The sequence below is a fragment of the Hemibagrus wyckioides genome, linkage group LG23 (assembly GCF_019097595.1).
Source record: "Hemibagrus wyckioides isolate EC202008001 linkage group LG23, SWU_Hwy_1.0, whole genome shotgun sequence".
Taxonomy (NCBI): domain Eukaryota; kingdom Metazoa; phylum Chordata; class Actinopteri; order Siluriformes; family Bagridae; genus Hemibagrus; species Hemibagrus wyckioides.
In genome coordinates, this window is record NC_080732.1 from 79317 (window position 1) to 95628 (window position 16312).

Sequence of the window (16312 nt, forward strand, 5' to 3'; positions counted from 1 at the left end):
TCCAGTTTCTCATCCACATTTATTTTAATACATCTTGCTCTTAACCAATTTATGGTACCATTTTTAACTTTTTCCCCAATTATTTACATCTGTACAGTGAACGCACACATTACAGTTCTGACCAGAAGCATTGTACACAAAAACAAAAGAAAAGAAACAGCAAAAAAACAGAACTGACCCCAATTTAACCCGAGGAGTATTGTGCTACAGAAATGCAGAAACTCAGGCTGAGAACTTTCCCTAAACCACTTCAGCCTTTTCTGTCTGAAATCAACTGCAAACAGGCTTCTAAAAAAAGTTAAGGCAGAGACATTCTTCAAGTTTAAAATAAAATTCAAGTGGAGCAATGTTAAATTATAATGGTGTTTTTCTGACCACATTAAAGTTTTTAATCAGAACTTTATCTGTTTGTGATGATGATGATGAGGAGGAGGACTGGATTAAAGACTGGACATTAGATATGAAATGGTTCCAGTTCAGCAGAATAACAGAAGGTCAGAGCAGTGTGAGGAACTCCACACAGCAGGAAGACAAAACACAGGATCGGGTTCTCTGCCAAAAACAAACGAAATATCTGTAAGGATCCGAGAACAAACTAAAGACATGAGCGATTAAAGGAGAAGTTTCAGTAAGAGACGTGACGATATGTGATACACGGTGCATGACTAGCAGGCTGAGCGTGTAAATAACACACACACACGCGTCTGAGAACATGACGACACACATTATTCTCCGTAATGGTTCCTCTTACTGAGATAAAGAACAGAACATGATGAGATGGAGCACCTCACCCGCACAACACACAACACACCCGCGACACACAACACACCCACACAAAACGTCCGCACAACACGCCCGCACAGCCGCACAACACGCCCGCACAACCGCACAACACACCCACACAAAACGTCCGCACAACACGCCCGCACAGCCGCACAACACGCCCGCACAACCGCACAACACGCCCGCACAACCGCACAACACGCCCGCACAACACGCCCGCACAACACGCCCGCACAACACACAACACGCCCGCACCTCTACTGTAATAGACAAAACAAGGAGAGGTGCATCACCACAAATCACACACAGAAAAGTGATCAGGAGAGATGTGTAGTGTCAGTCATCACATCCAGACACGCATGTTTCCCCTGTGATGTTTTCAGGTGTGCCGAATCGTCAGTATGATGAGTGTCTCTTACACACAGCCTCAGAAACTTCTACAGCGATATGGGAACAGGAGAAACTATTAAAAGTGTTTAAAAAAAAAGAGAGAAGACAGCATGCACACAGGACAAGGTAACAGTTATGCCAGCTACTTTACCACATCAGTACGAATGATTAAAAAACAGGGAAAGGGTCATGTTTATGCCGGTTTAAAAAAAAAAAAAAAAAAAAAAAAAAAACCTAATGAGAGCTCAGAACTCTACTCCAGTGGTAACTCATGGAATAAAAACTAAACACAAATCAGACTGAATCACGCCGGCATCACAGCTACGAACGTTTAGCCCGGTGTAGAAAAGAGGAACAGAATCAGACCAGTGTGTTAGTGCCAGTACACTGGGGGTACAAAATTATATACATTCTGATTAAAAAAACAACAACAAACAAACAAACAAAAAAAAAAACAAGAAAAGTCTGAAAATTCAGATCAGTACTACTCTCAGTCTGTTCACCACCAGCACTACTTTAGTCTTTAACAACCAAAATCCTTAAACTCCAAATAAAAAAACAAAACAAAACAAAACCAAGCTTCATCTCTGTAGGCTGATGTATCCCACTGTCCTCCAACAACAATCCCACTGTCCAGCAACAACAATGCCACAACCCTCACATCTCATAACTCAAACTTAAACATGTGGTAAATGAACACAGGGTAAAAGTAGAGAGAACCGAAAACCCTCATGCACCCGGGAGTGCCGTCATGTGCAGGCCCTGATTTCGGCATCAGTGTTTGTCGTGTGCGCGTGCGGCCGGGCCAAGGGACGGTACCGAGCGCTCGACCCGTCTCCGTCCCTCCTCTGCTTCCGCTCGGCTCTCAGGACTGAGGCGCTACGTCTCCGACGCCCGGGTGACACTTCCAGGCCTCTCGGGCTCGGTGAGGTGCGGGTTTGGCAGAGACGGGCCGGGTTTCTTTGCATTTGGGTTCTGCAGAGTCGAGTGAGGCGGGGTCTTCTGTGGAAGGAGGCGAAGCGGCAGTGGGTTTGGACTCAGCTAGTGGCTGCTGGGTCGGTGCATCCCGTATCCTCTGACAGATCTCGGCGTAACTCGGCTTCCGGGGCTCCTGAGCGATTACATGTGCGTTACATCACAAGGAACTTCATGCCACAAATTAATACAGGGTTATTATTTATATTTAGAATTAACTAGTTAATTAGTTTATTACTGTAAAAAAAATTACTTGGAATTAAAGCTGCACATTATGGACCAAAATAACGAAACAAAAGGCTGTGTTTATTCACCAGAGAGATCTGATGAGTTTTAGCAGAATTATGGTAAGGAGGTCACACTTACTGTAGTTGGAGTATTCTGGACTTGAGTTAGACTTTTAGGATCAGATACTGTAGACCTCTCCACAGGTGAGGTCATTTCCTTCAGCTTTCCTTCCGGTGACTTCAATGAGCTAAAAGTCATCACATGTTGAGTACAAAAAAAAAATCAGTATTAAATACATTTTGTGATAAAACTTTGAACATTGCTTTTAGGATTTAATTAATATTATAACTAAAGCTTTAATAACAAGAACAGACTGATGCAAAAATAACTAAACTCCACTCTGTAAAAAAAAAAGTGCTATACGAATAAAATGCACAATATAACACCACGTTGTCATAACCGGTTTATAATTCAAAGTTGATTTAACACGTACTGAACACGTATGAAATGAAGTCTTATGATTGTGGAACAGTTCATTAACTGGTAATTATTTCATTACTATCAGACATGATTACAAACTAAACTAACTGGCCTCATGCTGTACCTCAGTTTGTAGCTGGGAGACACTGGGTTCTGCTGTTCCACTGCAGGCTGAGGAACAGGACTGTGAACAGTCTGTGTTGGTTCTCTATGGGTTCCTGAAGTCACACTGCTGCTCGCTGCTTCCTTATTTACAGGCTGAGACAGAAGAAGCTCTGTGAAATGACTTTAGCACTGACAGCAGTAACTAGTTTGTATCTGCCGGTAGTGTATCGTCCAGTATAGTCTTTGTCTTGCACTTGCAAGTGGCTAGGACAACTTCACTCTTTAGTCTGTAGCTCTGTGGTGTTTTATGTAGTACCAGGCTCCTGGAGGGACGCAGTTTCATTTCACTGTATACTTCATCAGCTATATATGGTTGAATGACAATGAGAGCTTCTTGACTTGGAAAAAACACAACATCTGGACAGCTACACTGAGCTCGGTCATGTATGTCTGATATCAGATGCACGGACAGGTGACTACACCCACAGAACTGTCATTCACTCACGGAAGAACACACCTTTCTGCACAAAGCGCACCACTATAAACCCCACTCAACACCCTACCTGTCTGTCTGTCTGTGTGTCCCACACCATCCTCTCCCTGTCATATGGTTTTTCAAAGAAAACAGAGCAGCTGGTTCAATCAGCCCTCAAGTCCAGCCCGAAAACCAGAGAGCCATCTTTCTCCCTTCCTCACTCAGACTGATCTCTTTAACCTCTGAAACACCTCTGCACCTCAAAATAAAGGCCACATGGCACTGGACGCCATGACAACCCTATGACCACTGAAGCACTGTAGAAGATAATACACACACACCTACAGTATTGAGATGAGTCAGGTCCAGGTCACTGCAGGAGATGGTACTCAAGGCTGAAGACAAGCTGAGACTTAGCGAGCCAGTAATTTCCCTCTGTTCCAGTTTTCATTAATAATAGACGGAATAGGATTCATTCAATCTGCATGATGAAGCAGTCTAATCTCTAAAATACTCCACGTTAATCTTGGACTGCCACAGGGGTTTCCAGTTCAACTATAAAAATGACTCTTCCTACTGCCATGTTTCTTTCCAACACATCATCTTTATTTAATGATTTATGTACACAAGCTTGATTTGATGTTTTTATCCGAAACCTGATTAAATGAAGGTAAGTGCACCTATTGTGACTTTTTTGCATTCCACTGCAAGCAGGTTTCTTTCTTTTAAATCCCTCTGTACTCTCTTGTTCCTGGTGCATTACTGATAAAATAACTTATATCAGGACATGCTGGTGTATCCTGGAAAGCTGACTTGCCCACTAGTGACCTCTAAATTCCTTTCAACAGAAAAATGTAATGAATGTTTCTTCAGTAATAATGTCAAAAACAACATTGGAATGAGCATCAGTACCTCCCGGACTTTTCCGATTTAGGCCGCTTAAAAAAACTTTGTCACTATGTCACAATTACACACAATTCACCACAAAATTCTTAGTGGTCCAAAACACTCCAGTCTGGACTGTGTAGACTTTTAGGAACAGCCCTGAAACAGTTCAGACTGTATATGAAGAAGGTTGAGATTGTTTTGTTACTGTTAGGAGTTACAGAGCCGATTCCATCACAACGGCATGTGAAATCCCGCCGGGATCAACTCCTGACCCATACTCGAGCTCAAAATCATGATAAATATACAAATGATATTCTCCAAAATCAGAGAGAACTGCATGTCTGTGTAAAAGAATTATTCAGCTGATACGCAAAATACACAGAGCTCTTTCACCAAACCATCACACTCCAATAGACTCAAGGGTGTGAGGGTACGGAAGAGATGAACTGTTGGATGAGTCAAATTACGTTATTCCTTCGGTTAAATAAAGACAAAACAGCGGTTACTGTAAAGAGAGATGACCAAATGAAAATCCATCTAAAATCAGTCTTCTAAGTGACTCAGATCTGATCTTTATCTGATTAACATTTTATCATCTTAAAAACTGAATTAAAGACTCTTTGCTTTTCTGCTATCAAGAGGTTCAACTTCTAACTGGAATTCCTAAAAATTCCTAAGTGCATTGAAAATGCTGCTGGAAGACTTCTAACCAGGTCCAGGAGAACCGAGCTCTTTCCTGATTCTACATAGTGATCTACTGCTGTGTTTATTAATGTCCGAATAATTTACAGAGAAAATCAGCCAACAAGCCGAAATATCAGCAAAGCTCAACAATCATAAAAGTGATGAGCAGGACATTAAAGAGGGTTGTATATTTTCCAGATGTTAGCTTTTCATTGTGAAGGTTTCTGCTCTGAAACATTATCATGAACCTACTCTTACCATGACCCTCTCCTCCTACACACCTGGTTTATATAAAGCACACTGAGCAAATTATACGTCTGAACACTTGTCCTTAATCCTGTGTGCCGTTAGCCTGGTTTTACATCCGTAAATCCTGCAACACTGGCTTCATTCAAGCTTTTCTTTCTTACTGCACTTTAGACTTAAATGCATGGACAGTTGATCTGACCCAAATTTCACCTCTGTGTCAATGTGAGGAGAGAAGAGAAAGAAGAAACTGCACCTTGTCTTTGGCCACTCCGGTGACTATGTCAGACAGTCGGCTCTCCAGGCTGTTCTCAGGCTTCACTTCAGGTTTGAGATTTCCAGCAGCTCCAGGCAGGGGAGGGAAACTCGACAGTCCCAGCTCAAAACTCGGAGAAGGAGCACGTTCCTGGGATGGAGGGGGCGACTGTGTGGGTGCTTTCTGTAAAAACAATATAATAATTCTATACAGCTGTACTGACAGCTACACAACAGGTAAGACTGTTATCCACTAAATAACTTACTGAAAATTTATCATCCCTTCTTTTCTTGTAGCCATAGCCATTTCTCCTACAAAACAAAAATCAGACTGCAGTCTGAAATGCACACAGACTAGACATTCATAAACTATAGTGATAATTTGTAAGTGTTTCTCACACACAAGAAATGATCACACCACAGACTGAAGAGCAACAAGTCTGATGCATTACCTTCCTCTCCCCATAACAGGCGAGTAATCTGCTCCATTCATCTCCATGCGTCCACTCCCGACCTGCTCCCTGCGAGGGTAACTCGGAGCGCTGGATAATCTCGGCCGGCTGCCCAGCTGATGTGTGTGGGGTGTACGGGTCCCATTGGGAATGCGCTCGGTGGAGTTGGTAAAGGAACTGGGGTTCTCCAACAAAGCAGTTCCTCGTTCTGCAGCTGGTGCAGAGGGTCGTGTGTGGCTTTTATTCTGGTTCCTACAAGAGTTCAAACACACACACACAATGCCAGTGAGAGGGAGGAGGAAGAGCGACACACACTCTTTAATTCTAAAAGAACAGCATGTTACCGGTTCCTGGGTTGGTACGCTCTGGCAGTTAAAGGTGCAGTGGCTGATTTGAAAGTGGGAGATCCAGCAAAGCCGTTGATGAATCCAGGATTAGTGAATGGACTGACCTAAAGGACAGTAAACAGGATTACAGCACTAAGTAACTGTGTCATTAATGAGCACCTACACTTCTCATCTGGGATAAATGAAGTGCTACAGCAGCAAAACAATAGTACAACACTGGTGTATAACGAAAGAATAACACTCTTGGGGGTGTGCAGTTACAGGAAAATCAACATTGGGATGTTGAATATGATGAGTTACACTTACCACAAGGCAACTTATCAGATTTTATTGACATTTCCTCAAGTGTCTTTTCCTCTTATACCACAGCAAATTCAAAATAATCTAGTTTTATCCATTTATAGTTACATTTAAAGTGATGTAATATCTGTAGAATTAAAGTTATTGAAGATCAGTGTACATGTTTGACGTGTGCCATTCAACCAACAACCTAGTGTGCATAAACAGAGAAACACCTGCGCGTGTACGTTATACACCTGACTTGTACTGACCAAACTGGGTTCCAAGTAGCCCTGTGTAGTGGACCAGCCCTGGTGAGTGACCAGTCTATAGAAAGGGGGGAACTGCTGCTGCGCCCCAAATGCAGGCGGGATGTAGTACGAGGTATAGCGCTGCTGCATGTTTGAGGACATATCCACTGGCCTGTATCCATTCTTTGGCACAAAAGTGTTGACCGCGATGGCCTTGGCCTTGATCCTCGCCTAGAATCAAGTTAAAGTGATAAGACGGTCAGCTCATTTTTAAAGGAAATAAAATGATTAATAATGAAACATAGGCATGCTCTGAGAAGTTTACTTTTATAGGCTTTCCTTGAAAAGTCTTCACTTCCTCTCGAAGATACTGATATGCCTGAACAGATAACAAAGCAAAGATAATTATACAATCACATGGGAGTAAAGCTAAATAAGTTAAATAAATAAATAAATAAACAAACAAACAAACAAACAAACTCGTGCAGGTTTACCAGCTGTGCATCAGCTTCTGACTCAAATGTGATGAACCAGTTATCATTATAGGCGAACTCACAATGGACAAATCTGGGCAATTTGTCACTCTTAAAGAGCGACTCCACTTCCTTAAAAAAGCAAAATAATCATTATACAACAGGGGACACACACAGCATTGATTATTTCCCACATGAAGGTTATCAGATTATAATGTTTACCTCAATAGGAGTGGCTTCAGGCACCTCTCTGAGGATAACAATGCAGCGATTCTGATTTGGTCGCACTTTCTCACCACATTTATCCACTTGCACAAGAGGAAGCGCTGCAAAATATTAAGAAAATATTAATCCCAAGTCAAATGTCAAAAAGATGAATCATAATCATTGGCAGATGATGACTTACTCTTTAAAATATCAGCAATAAGATCGATATCCGTGCTGAGCTTCTTGATCTGATCGAGATTAGCTACAGTCACAATGGGCACGTACTGATCGCTGTCCATCTGAGAGATGAGGTACATGTCGTTGGCAAGATTCTCCCTACGAGGTCGGAAAAAAGAACCATGATCAGATACTGCAACTGAGAGAGAACCGAGCTGCAACTCCGGTGTCCTTGAATAAACTCCATTTTACAAAGCCTCACATTGTGTACGAGCCTCCTACACAGTCAGAAATCTACACCCATGTCCACAGCAGTTTCTTATAATTCTATTATAAACAAGCTCAATACTGTGATATAATAAGTACTCAAATCACTCGGTCCAGTTCAAATCTTTACAAAGTACACCTTAGAGACATAGGCACAATAATCTCATTTAGTCTATTCATTAAAGCTCCCGACATATTGACACCCTTGGTCGAGAGAACATAAGAGAAGCTATGAAAGTGTTAAATTAGCTTAATGTCACACTGAAAATATGAGCTAAATCCAACCTTTGTCCCTAAACTTTAGTAATTACATTTCTACCCTCTAACACCCCACCCCCCAGCTGTCAGCAATTTAACAGTACTTACCTAGAGAGACAAAACTCCAGGGTAGCCTTCAGCTGCTCTCTGAGGTCTTCTAGCTGCCTGGAGGAATCTGAGCCATCACTTCCTACTCAAACAAAAAAATTCTAGTCACATAAATGCCATGTACACAGTGCCATTGAAAATGCGAGTTTAACGCTAGCGTTTAACGACTGTACCCTTTATGTTGGTGTCTTGCTGTGGGCCAGAGGGTAACTGATTGTCTGCTGTTTCCATGTCCACAGGTTCTGGTGGTTCTGCTGACTGCAGTCCTACTGACACAGGTACTTGTGGTACTTCATTCCATTTCTCACAGTCATCACTAGGCACAAAACCTGAAACAGAAGGAAAAAAACAAACATTTTCATCATCAGATAAATGGATCCTGAACAGATATAATATAGAAACAGATTTGTATAGGATTTCATTAGATAATATCTTATTTTCAGGCAACCGTGTCAAGAGAGAGCAGTTAAACACTACAGTGTGTAGAAGACCATGGTAATAATGCAAATAGCTTGGATAAAGAGGGGTTGTGATTTCCACTACAACTACAAGAAACAGAATTCAGAATGAGTGGATGGGCAGTGCTTCAGCAAGTCCAGGGTTCCTCATACACTGTATTCTGAGCCACTGGCTATAGTAATGTTATAATAGTAAAACACTGAGGTCAACATAAACCAATCAATTATTGTATATATTTTTAAATGTATGACATGCAATCCCTCGATAAACCCACTGAGCTAGGAGAAAATAATATTCATTTTTATGTCACATCACTTTAAGAGATTTCTCTGAATTTTTATGGTGGAAAATGACACCTAATGCTGTTCTTCCTCCAGCTAATTATTATCAACCACTAGGACGTTAATGAGGCTGAAATCCAGGTTTGCGTAATTAAAAAAAATTTGAATAAAGATTTCAATCTAATTTTGAATGTTTTAGCATAGTCATAAGCAAACTTTGAGAACTAATCATATTATTAAAATAGGCACAGAAGAAACTTTATGATCCAGAGATAGATCAGGTCTAAAAAATTCTGATTAAATGAAGCTAGGAATACTTGGAAGGTGTACCTTGTTGGCCAGTGTTTCCTGCATCACTGGAGTTGACCCATGGCTGGAGACAGTGTGTGTAGGCTGGTCCACACGCTTCCTGGTTAGGAATATAACTGGCCCATGCTTTTGCATTAGGGTTCAGATCAGAGACCTTGTTGGATTCCTGAGAAATAAAGACTTGCATCAGCCAGCTAAATTTCACACAACGAGTTGGTCATTAAACCACATAGAATTGACACAGACTTACAAGATGCCCATAAGCTTTTTGCCAGTCCCACACACATGCCGCATCAGAAACTAACAGGCTGTACGGGTACGATGCCATAAATGCCTGGACACGCTCAGACTCCAGAGCTGAATCGGCTTTACCCTCCTCCTGTCCGTCTCGTCCCATCGGCTCTTCCTCAGAGAGCCGATACCGCCATGCTGACTCTATCTCAGGCTCTCCCGCCCACACAGACAGAAAGTGACCACAGTCTCCATCCACCTCGGATTTACCAAGAAGGTCAGAAACCATGTTTAGTACACCTCGTTCTCTTTCGGACTCATTTGTGGAGGTCAGACTTTGTGGATTTTCGACCTGCACTGGGACCGTGACCGTGTTTGGGCCGAGAAAGTGAATCTCATATGAGGGCATGCTGGCGTAAAGGTCCACCTGGTCGGGTTCTATAGGAAGAGGAATAGCTTTGTTTTCAGAACTAAAATCGGGAACAGGGCACGTTCCATCAGTTCCGAGAACGCGATTAGTATCCGAAACGAGCCGATATCCCTGAAGTCTGCTCATCACAAAGCCCCCCACACCTTCATCAGAGCTGTCAGGTCCTTCTAAGGCATGTGCTGGTTCTCCAATTTCAAACATCGGCCTTATGGTTCTCTGAAATTTGCAGTCGATTCCCACCTGCTGCACTGCAGTGCTGATCATGCGCAAGTCCTGCACATCGCCTTGCGTCAGGTCCGGCTTCTGATTGGACGGTTCGGAGGATCTCGGCATGCCAGTCTTCCCCAAGAGAGTGTGCGTGGGAATGTGCACATTCTCACACTGTAAACTGTTTTTGGACATTGTGAGGCTCTGGAAGGTGTCAGGCAGCTTAGCGCAACAGGACGAGTGGACAGACAAGGCTGTATTTTCACTGCTGCCTTCAAATACACGCATTACTTGCTCCTCATTATTCCTGCCAGGAGTAAGGTTAAAATCCGCTGACTTGGAATTCCGCAATTCCATTTCAGGAGTTTTAACAGGAACGATACTGAATGAAATCTGATTCTGTCCTTCCAGTGTCTGTTCATTAAAGGGTTCAACTTGAATCAGGGTCTCATTCTGGCTCAGATCTTCTAGATTTGTGTGTAAAGAGTAGTTAACATCAGATGAACCAACAAGGGGCAATGGTGAGAATTCCTGCTCTGTCGGGTTCTCACAGAAATCCTTCACTAAACTCTGAGTAGCTGCAGGAAGATAGTCATAATCAGTCATGGAGTTTATATGCACAGAGCTCTTGCTCGTCTCTACATGCTCGACTGCAGTCTCAGATTCGGGTGCTACGTCCGACAGCTCTGTGGATGAAATGTGACAGGTGACGTCCTCCATGCCAAAGTTAATTTCCCTCTTTTCTGCATCATGGTGAGTCAGCAGAGGACAGGAATCAAACCCAGGGTAATCAACGAACCCTGTCCGAAACACCTTTGGCTGGTGCACATCACCATTTCCTCCTGAGATATCTGATGTGAAAGAGTCTAAGTACTGAAGTGAGTTAAACTTGGATCCTTGAACTGGCTCTGTGGCTGCGTTTTCACTTTCAGTGTAAGAACACATGGACTCGTCCGGTCCTGTCCTGTCCTGAACAGGAGGTGCAGAAGATTTAGAATACAGATTTAATGCACCAGTGTCTTGGAAGCTGCTTTCTGTGCTAAAACCTCGACTCTTCTGATCACCTTCTAATGAAAAAGGAACAAAAGAAGAAGGTTCATCCTTAACAATCTGAGACATAGTGGAGATTTCAAAGCTTAAAAGGTCCTGCTCCGAGTCGTTATGAGGGTTCATATAACGTGGGACGAGTTCGTGCAATGTTCCGTTCATCACATTCACCTGTGCATTGGGTTCACTACAGTCCACGTAGCTACTTAAATGATCCTCATTATCATCATCCAAGTTTGTTGACTCTGAGGAGACTCTTTTGGGTTCTTGCTCTGGTGTTTCTGAGCACTGACTTTCACAACCCAATTCTGTTATGTTAATGAATTCCGTATCAGTGTTAACACATGTCTCGCAAAAACAGTCCACGTTTTTACGATCCACCATGGACTCAATAAGCTGGTCAGTTCTTTCTAATAGATCAGAAATGGTTTCATGAACAGTCTCCTCCAAACCTGTGACATGCGAATCGGGTCTATCCATTTTACTTTTCTCAATCATTCTGTTTTCAGAAGGTACAGAAACACATTTTTCTGACGCAGCATTTTCATCTAAGCCCACATCACAAAACATCCCAATGGCAACAGGGAGCACCTTAGCCTTGAGTAAAGGCTGCATTTCTGCCGGGAGATCTTCAGACACCTTCTCCTCAACTTCCTGTGTTTCTCTAGACCCATCTGAAGTTTCTAAAGCAGCATTACTCAGTGAGGTGCTGATAAAGACCTTCATTTCACTGTTAGTGCCATCGAATGCTGCAGGATCTGTCATGTCTGCTGGTTCCTGCTCGACCCCGAGATCATCTGCATCAATTGAACAAATGCTGTAGAAGCTTTGAGTTCTCCTTTTCATGCTGCCCTCTGATGTAAAAAAATTTGATCTTTTCCCATCTGAATCAAGGAGATCATCATACAGATGTTTGGCTGTGAAGGGGTTGGTAGTGAGGTCATTAGTCAGACCGATGCTGCTGATTGTTTGCCCGTGCTCCTGTGTCTGAGTAGTCTGGACCCCCATACTGACATTGTGTGAAGTACACGTGGCTCTGATGTGTGTGTCTGAAGCAAGATTCTCACATCGGGGTTTAAAGCTTGTTGAATTCGGAGGCAAATCGACTTCACAGAACCAGTTGGCCCGTTTTACTGCATTTTCAGCTATTCTCCGTTTGACAGAGTTCAATATCGCCGTCTCAGTCAGGGCCCGACTGTCTGAATCTTTTGAAATGTTCCCCAGAGATTTATTGCAGGAGTCGTCCTTCAACTCGTCCCACACCACCGCGCCATCCTGAACGCTGCTGCTTCTCTTATCTATAGAACCGAGACTGGCCGAGACCTCAGGGGAGACGGGATTACTCTTAATATCCACGGCTCTGTTCGTCTGGCCGTACTCGGCACACCTCTCTTCAGCCGGCTCGGTCACCGTCGAGTACTGTTTAACGTCCTGAACGGAGCAGCTTTCGGTAACGCCCGACCGAAGGAGACTCGTTCTTTCGCCGACCAGATTAGGGTTTAGCTCTTTACTAAAACAACACCCCATATTTAACTTTAAAACAAAAATCGTTCCAGCAGACAAACCTCAAGCAGCTGCTCTCAACGTGGCTGACCAAGAGAGAGGGAGAGAGTAAGAACGCGAGGTACAACATGGTGCTTCAGCCCCCTCCCCACGCTCAAAATAGCACATTTAAATTTGTACATGGTTCTCACATGGAGCCGTCACTCAAACACTCCTAATCCCGAGAGCGAGCGTCAGAGGAGATGAATAGGCTCAGTTCTGACCGAGCCTTGGCTCTTAAACTCAGTTTTACATGCAGGCTGAAATCTTTGCCAAAATATTCTTCGAGACGTTTTACAAGACGGAAGAAAAACAGACCAGTTTAAAAAACAGAAGATAAATATTTTACCAAAAGAGGAATCTCTTTCTTCTCCACTTCCTGTCCCTGCTGCTCCTCTGGCTCAGCTAGATCTTTCCCTTCCTGGTCTGAAGTCATGAGCCGTCCAGCGTTTGGCTCTTCACGCAGAGCTCTCAACTTCACCACAGAGGCTGTGAGAGAGACATGAAATATACAACCTGTTAAAAACTAACCTCAGTGCTGCTGGACAGTAATTGGTCAGAAGGTGTTGATGAATTCTCTGTAACAGCAGCAGATGACAGTAGTGCAGGTATATATTAATGCTCATTGTAATAGTTTATTGTTTCTATAGCAACAACTTATTTACAAACAGATTTTCTGTAAGTGTTAAAACAGTCAGAAGTAAAGCTGTAACCATGTTCTCTCACATAAAAGGACAGAAAAGTTTACACTTATTGGGGTTTATCAGTGATATGACAAACTGATTTCTTTTGGTCTTATCATCATCAAGAGAGAGAATAAAGAGAGACTGCTGAGGGAACAGCTGTGTATAGCAGAACAGCTGTATGTTGCTGAGATGTCTGGAGATAGGAAATTTAAAAAAAATGACAAGATTAAAAAGGGAAATAAATCATGGTTCTCGGACTGCTGTACAGAAATCTAAAGTGCTTATGCACAGCGTCTGTGTATGTACACAGGTTACAGTGAAAATACATGCTTCACCTAAAACAGAAGATCAGTGTTTCTCCCAGATAATCACAATCCAGAGAGATAAGTGATGATTAGTGACAGATTTCATTCATCTTGCAGTGTCACATCACAGAAATCATCATAAATAACTGTGATTGAAAAATAAACAAATAAATAATAAATAAGTCAGATCACAGCACAGGTTTCTGCCTCTGGATTTGTGAGATAGGACAGAGCTGACCAGTCAGTGGGAAAGACAACATTAGAAAAAAAACAAATAAACAAAAAAAAAAGCCAATGTGCTAATAACCATAGCTGAAAATAAACAATGTTTTATAATGTAATGAAACATCTGTGTGAGCTGTACACACTACACTGTGTGTGTGTTAGGTGTGTGGACTTTAATGGACAGCTCTGACATTTTAAAATAGATTTTTTGGTCTCATCTGTTTACATGTACATCAGACCTGACTCATGAATGACTCCTGTGTCTAATTAATTCCCCTGGTCAATGTGTTCAGCAGAAAACTGCAGCTCTTTTTCAATTCCCTCAGCATGTCCAGTCATAAGGCCTTTTATCTCACACTGACCCTCGACATCACAGGGATCTGTAGAGATCCGCACTGCTGGACTAGACAACTCATTTCATCTGGACTCCACTGATTACTCTTCAGGATTCACACAACATTTAACTGATAAACAACAAATATGGACAAATTTACTACTGTATAACAACAATAACACCACCACACGTTTTTAGATCAGAGAGGTGTTTTAGTCCTGAGAAATCATCTGAACTCATACAGGACATGAAAGGGGTGAAGGTCAGAGTGATGTGAGCTCTACACAACACAACTCTACACATCTCTCCACTGTACTACTCTACACATCTCTACTCTACACAATACTATCCGATTATCACTAAAATTATCTGTTTAAGCAAACAGAAGACTACAGACATTTATTAAGGACTAAGATTTTTCTGAAGATTAGCCAAAAGATTGAGATCCATATAAAAATAAACAAACTCTGGGTGATCATGATTAATATCACAGAACAAAATAAACAAAAACAAAAAGGAGCCCAGCTATTAGCTAACAGGAAGCTAGCTTCAGGATTAGCATTCTCTAGTGATTTCTCAGTGATCCGAGACTAGAGAAAATCCCTGAATATTGTGATTAAACTTAGTCAGTAGAACATCAGCAGTTATTTGACTTTATAATGAAAAAATGTTTGAAACGTTCACACCAAACTAACAGCTGGCAGCATCGGCTAATTAGCATACTGGCTAGCCATCGTCCTGACTCGCTAGCTAATTTAGTGTTAGCAAACTAACTAGTCCCTGACTAAATTAACTAGGTTAACAGACTGCTGGGCTATGCAGCACCGTGTGAGGGTCAGATTAAAGTGCGGGTTATCAGCAGATCTGAAGGTAGTGAGATGTTTCCACAGCGCAGCTACATGATGTCGGTGTGTGAGTGATGGGAGAGACGCACCTGTGTGTTAGCGCCGGAGTTTAATCCGCACACCGAGCTGGAGTGTTCAGGGCCGGGGCTCCTCCTGCACTCTCACCGCCGCGGGAGATTTCTCCTCAACTCTGAATTATACTCGCATGAACAGTTCACCTTCTGAGTCGACTCTCTGATTGACTCGTGTGTCGATACCTAGCTAACTTTAGATTGTAAAACCCGGACCTAACACACAGCTAGCTCGCTAACTAGCTTAGCATCATTACAGCGCTGGTATTCTTCGAATCGGCGGTGACACAAACTCCGCCTCGCGCGCTGCTTACTCTACAGCACGACAAACACAAGCACGAGCGCAATGTCCTTCACTCTCCCGGTTTTCCGCACGCGGCGTGTGTCCGTCTGCTCTGGATCTTATCCCGAGTCTCAGCGCGCTCACTTCCCTCCGCCTCCCACTCTGTGTTTTCACTTTAGCTTTAGCTTCGTCCCTCAATGAAATCCCGCCTCAGTGCCGCGCGAGACTCTAGCGGTTGGACAGCCGGCTGTACGGATCGCAGCAGAGATCAAAAAGTACAAAACGCTACAAGAGTAACAACATGGAGGACTGACCTGAGGTCCAGCAGCAGCATGGCCCAGAGCTGTTTCTGTTTATGATACATCTCTCTGTCTTTATCTTCGTGTAAAAGACGAAAACGATAAGGGGTTTAAAACATAAACACAATAACGATTAAAAAAAAATAAATAAAAATGATTATACTTAAAAGAATGTGCATTGCAATTGAATGACATTTCTTGCTCTTTATGATAAATATATTGTTATAAAAATATAATTTTAATACTTACTTTATGTTAAATCAATATTAATTTATGAGTTTTTAAACACATTATTCTGCAATTGTTTTTACTGTTTACTTTATTTTTATTGAAACAACTGTTCGTGATTTGTTATTAATGCTTTATTCAAATTCTTCTGAAATAAAAGCAATAGAAAGCAGAATTAATGTTTAATGCTTCAGTGTTAGAG

General features: G+C 42.4%; 1 protein-coding gene across 1 annotated transcript; it reads right to left on the minus strand.

Moving 5' to 3' along the window:
- Positions 1-15793, minus strand: larp4b (La ribonucleoprotein 4B). Its single transcript, XM_058376278.1, has 17 exons — positions 15319-15793; positions 13184-13323; positions 9399-9543; positions 8502-8657; positions 8329-8410; positions 7718-7854; positions 7534-7637; positions 7333-7443; positions 7164-7217; positions 6860-7069; positions 6306-6412; positions 5962-6213; positions 5776-5821; positions 5511-5693; positions 2981-3114; positions 2515-2623; positions 1-2284 (listed from the first exon to the last, which is right to left on the minus strand). Exons 2-17 carry the CDS (start codon positions 13268-13270, stop codon positions 2039-2041), a joined length of 2163 nt encoding a protein of 720 aa, XP_058232261.1. The 5' UTR covers positions 13271-13323; positions 15319-15793; the 3' UTR covers positions 1-2038.
- Between the last annotated feature and the right edge of the window lie 519 nt (positions 15794-16312).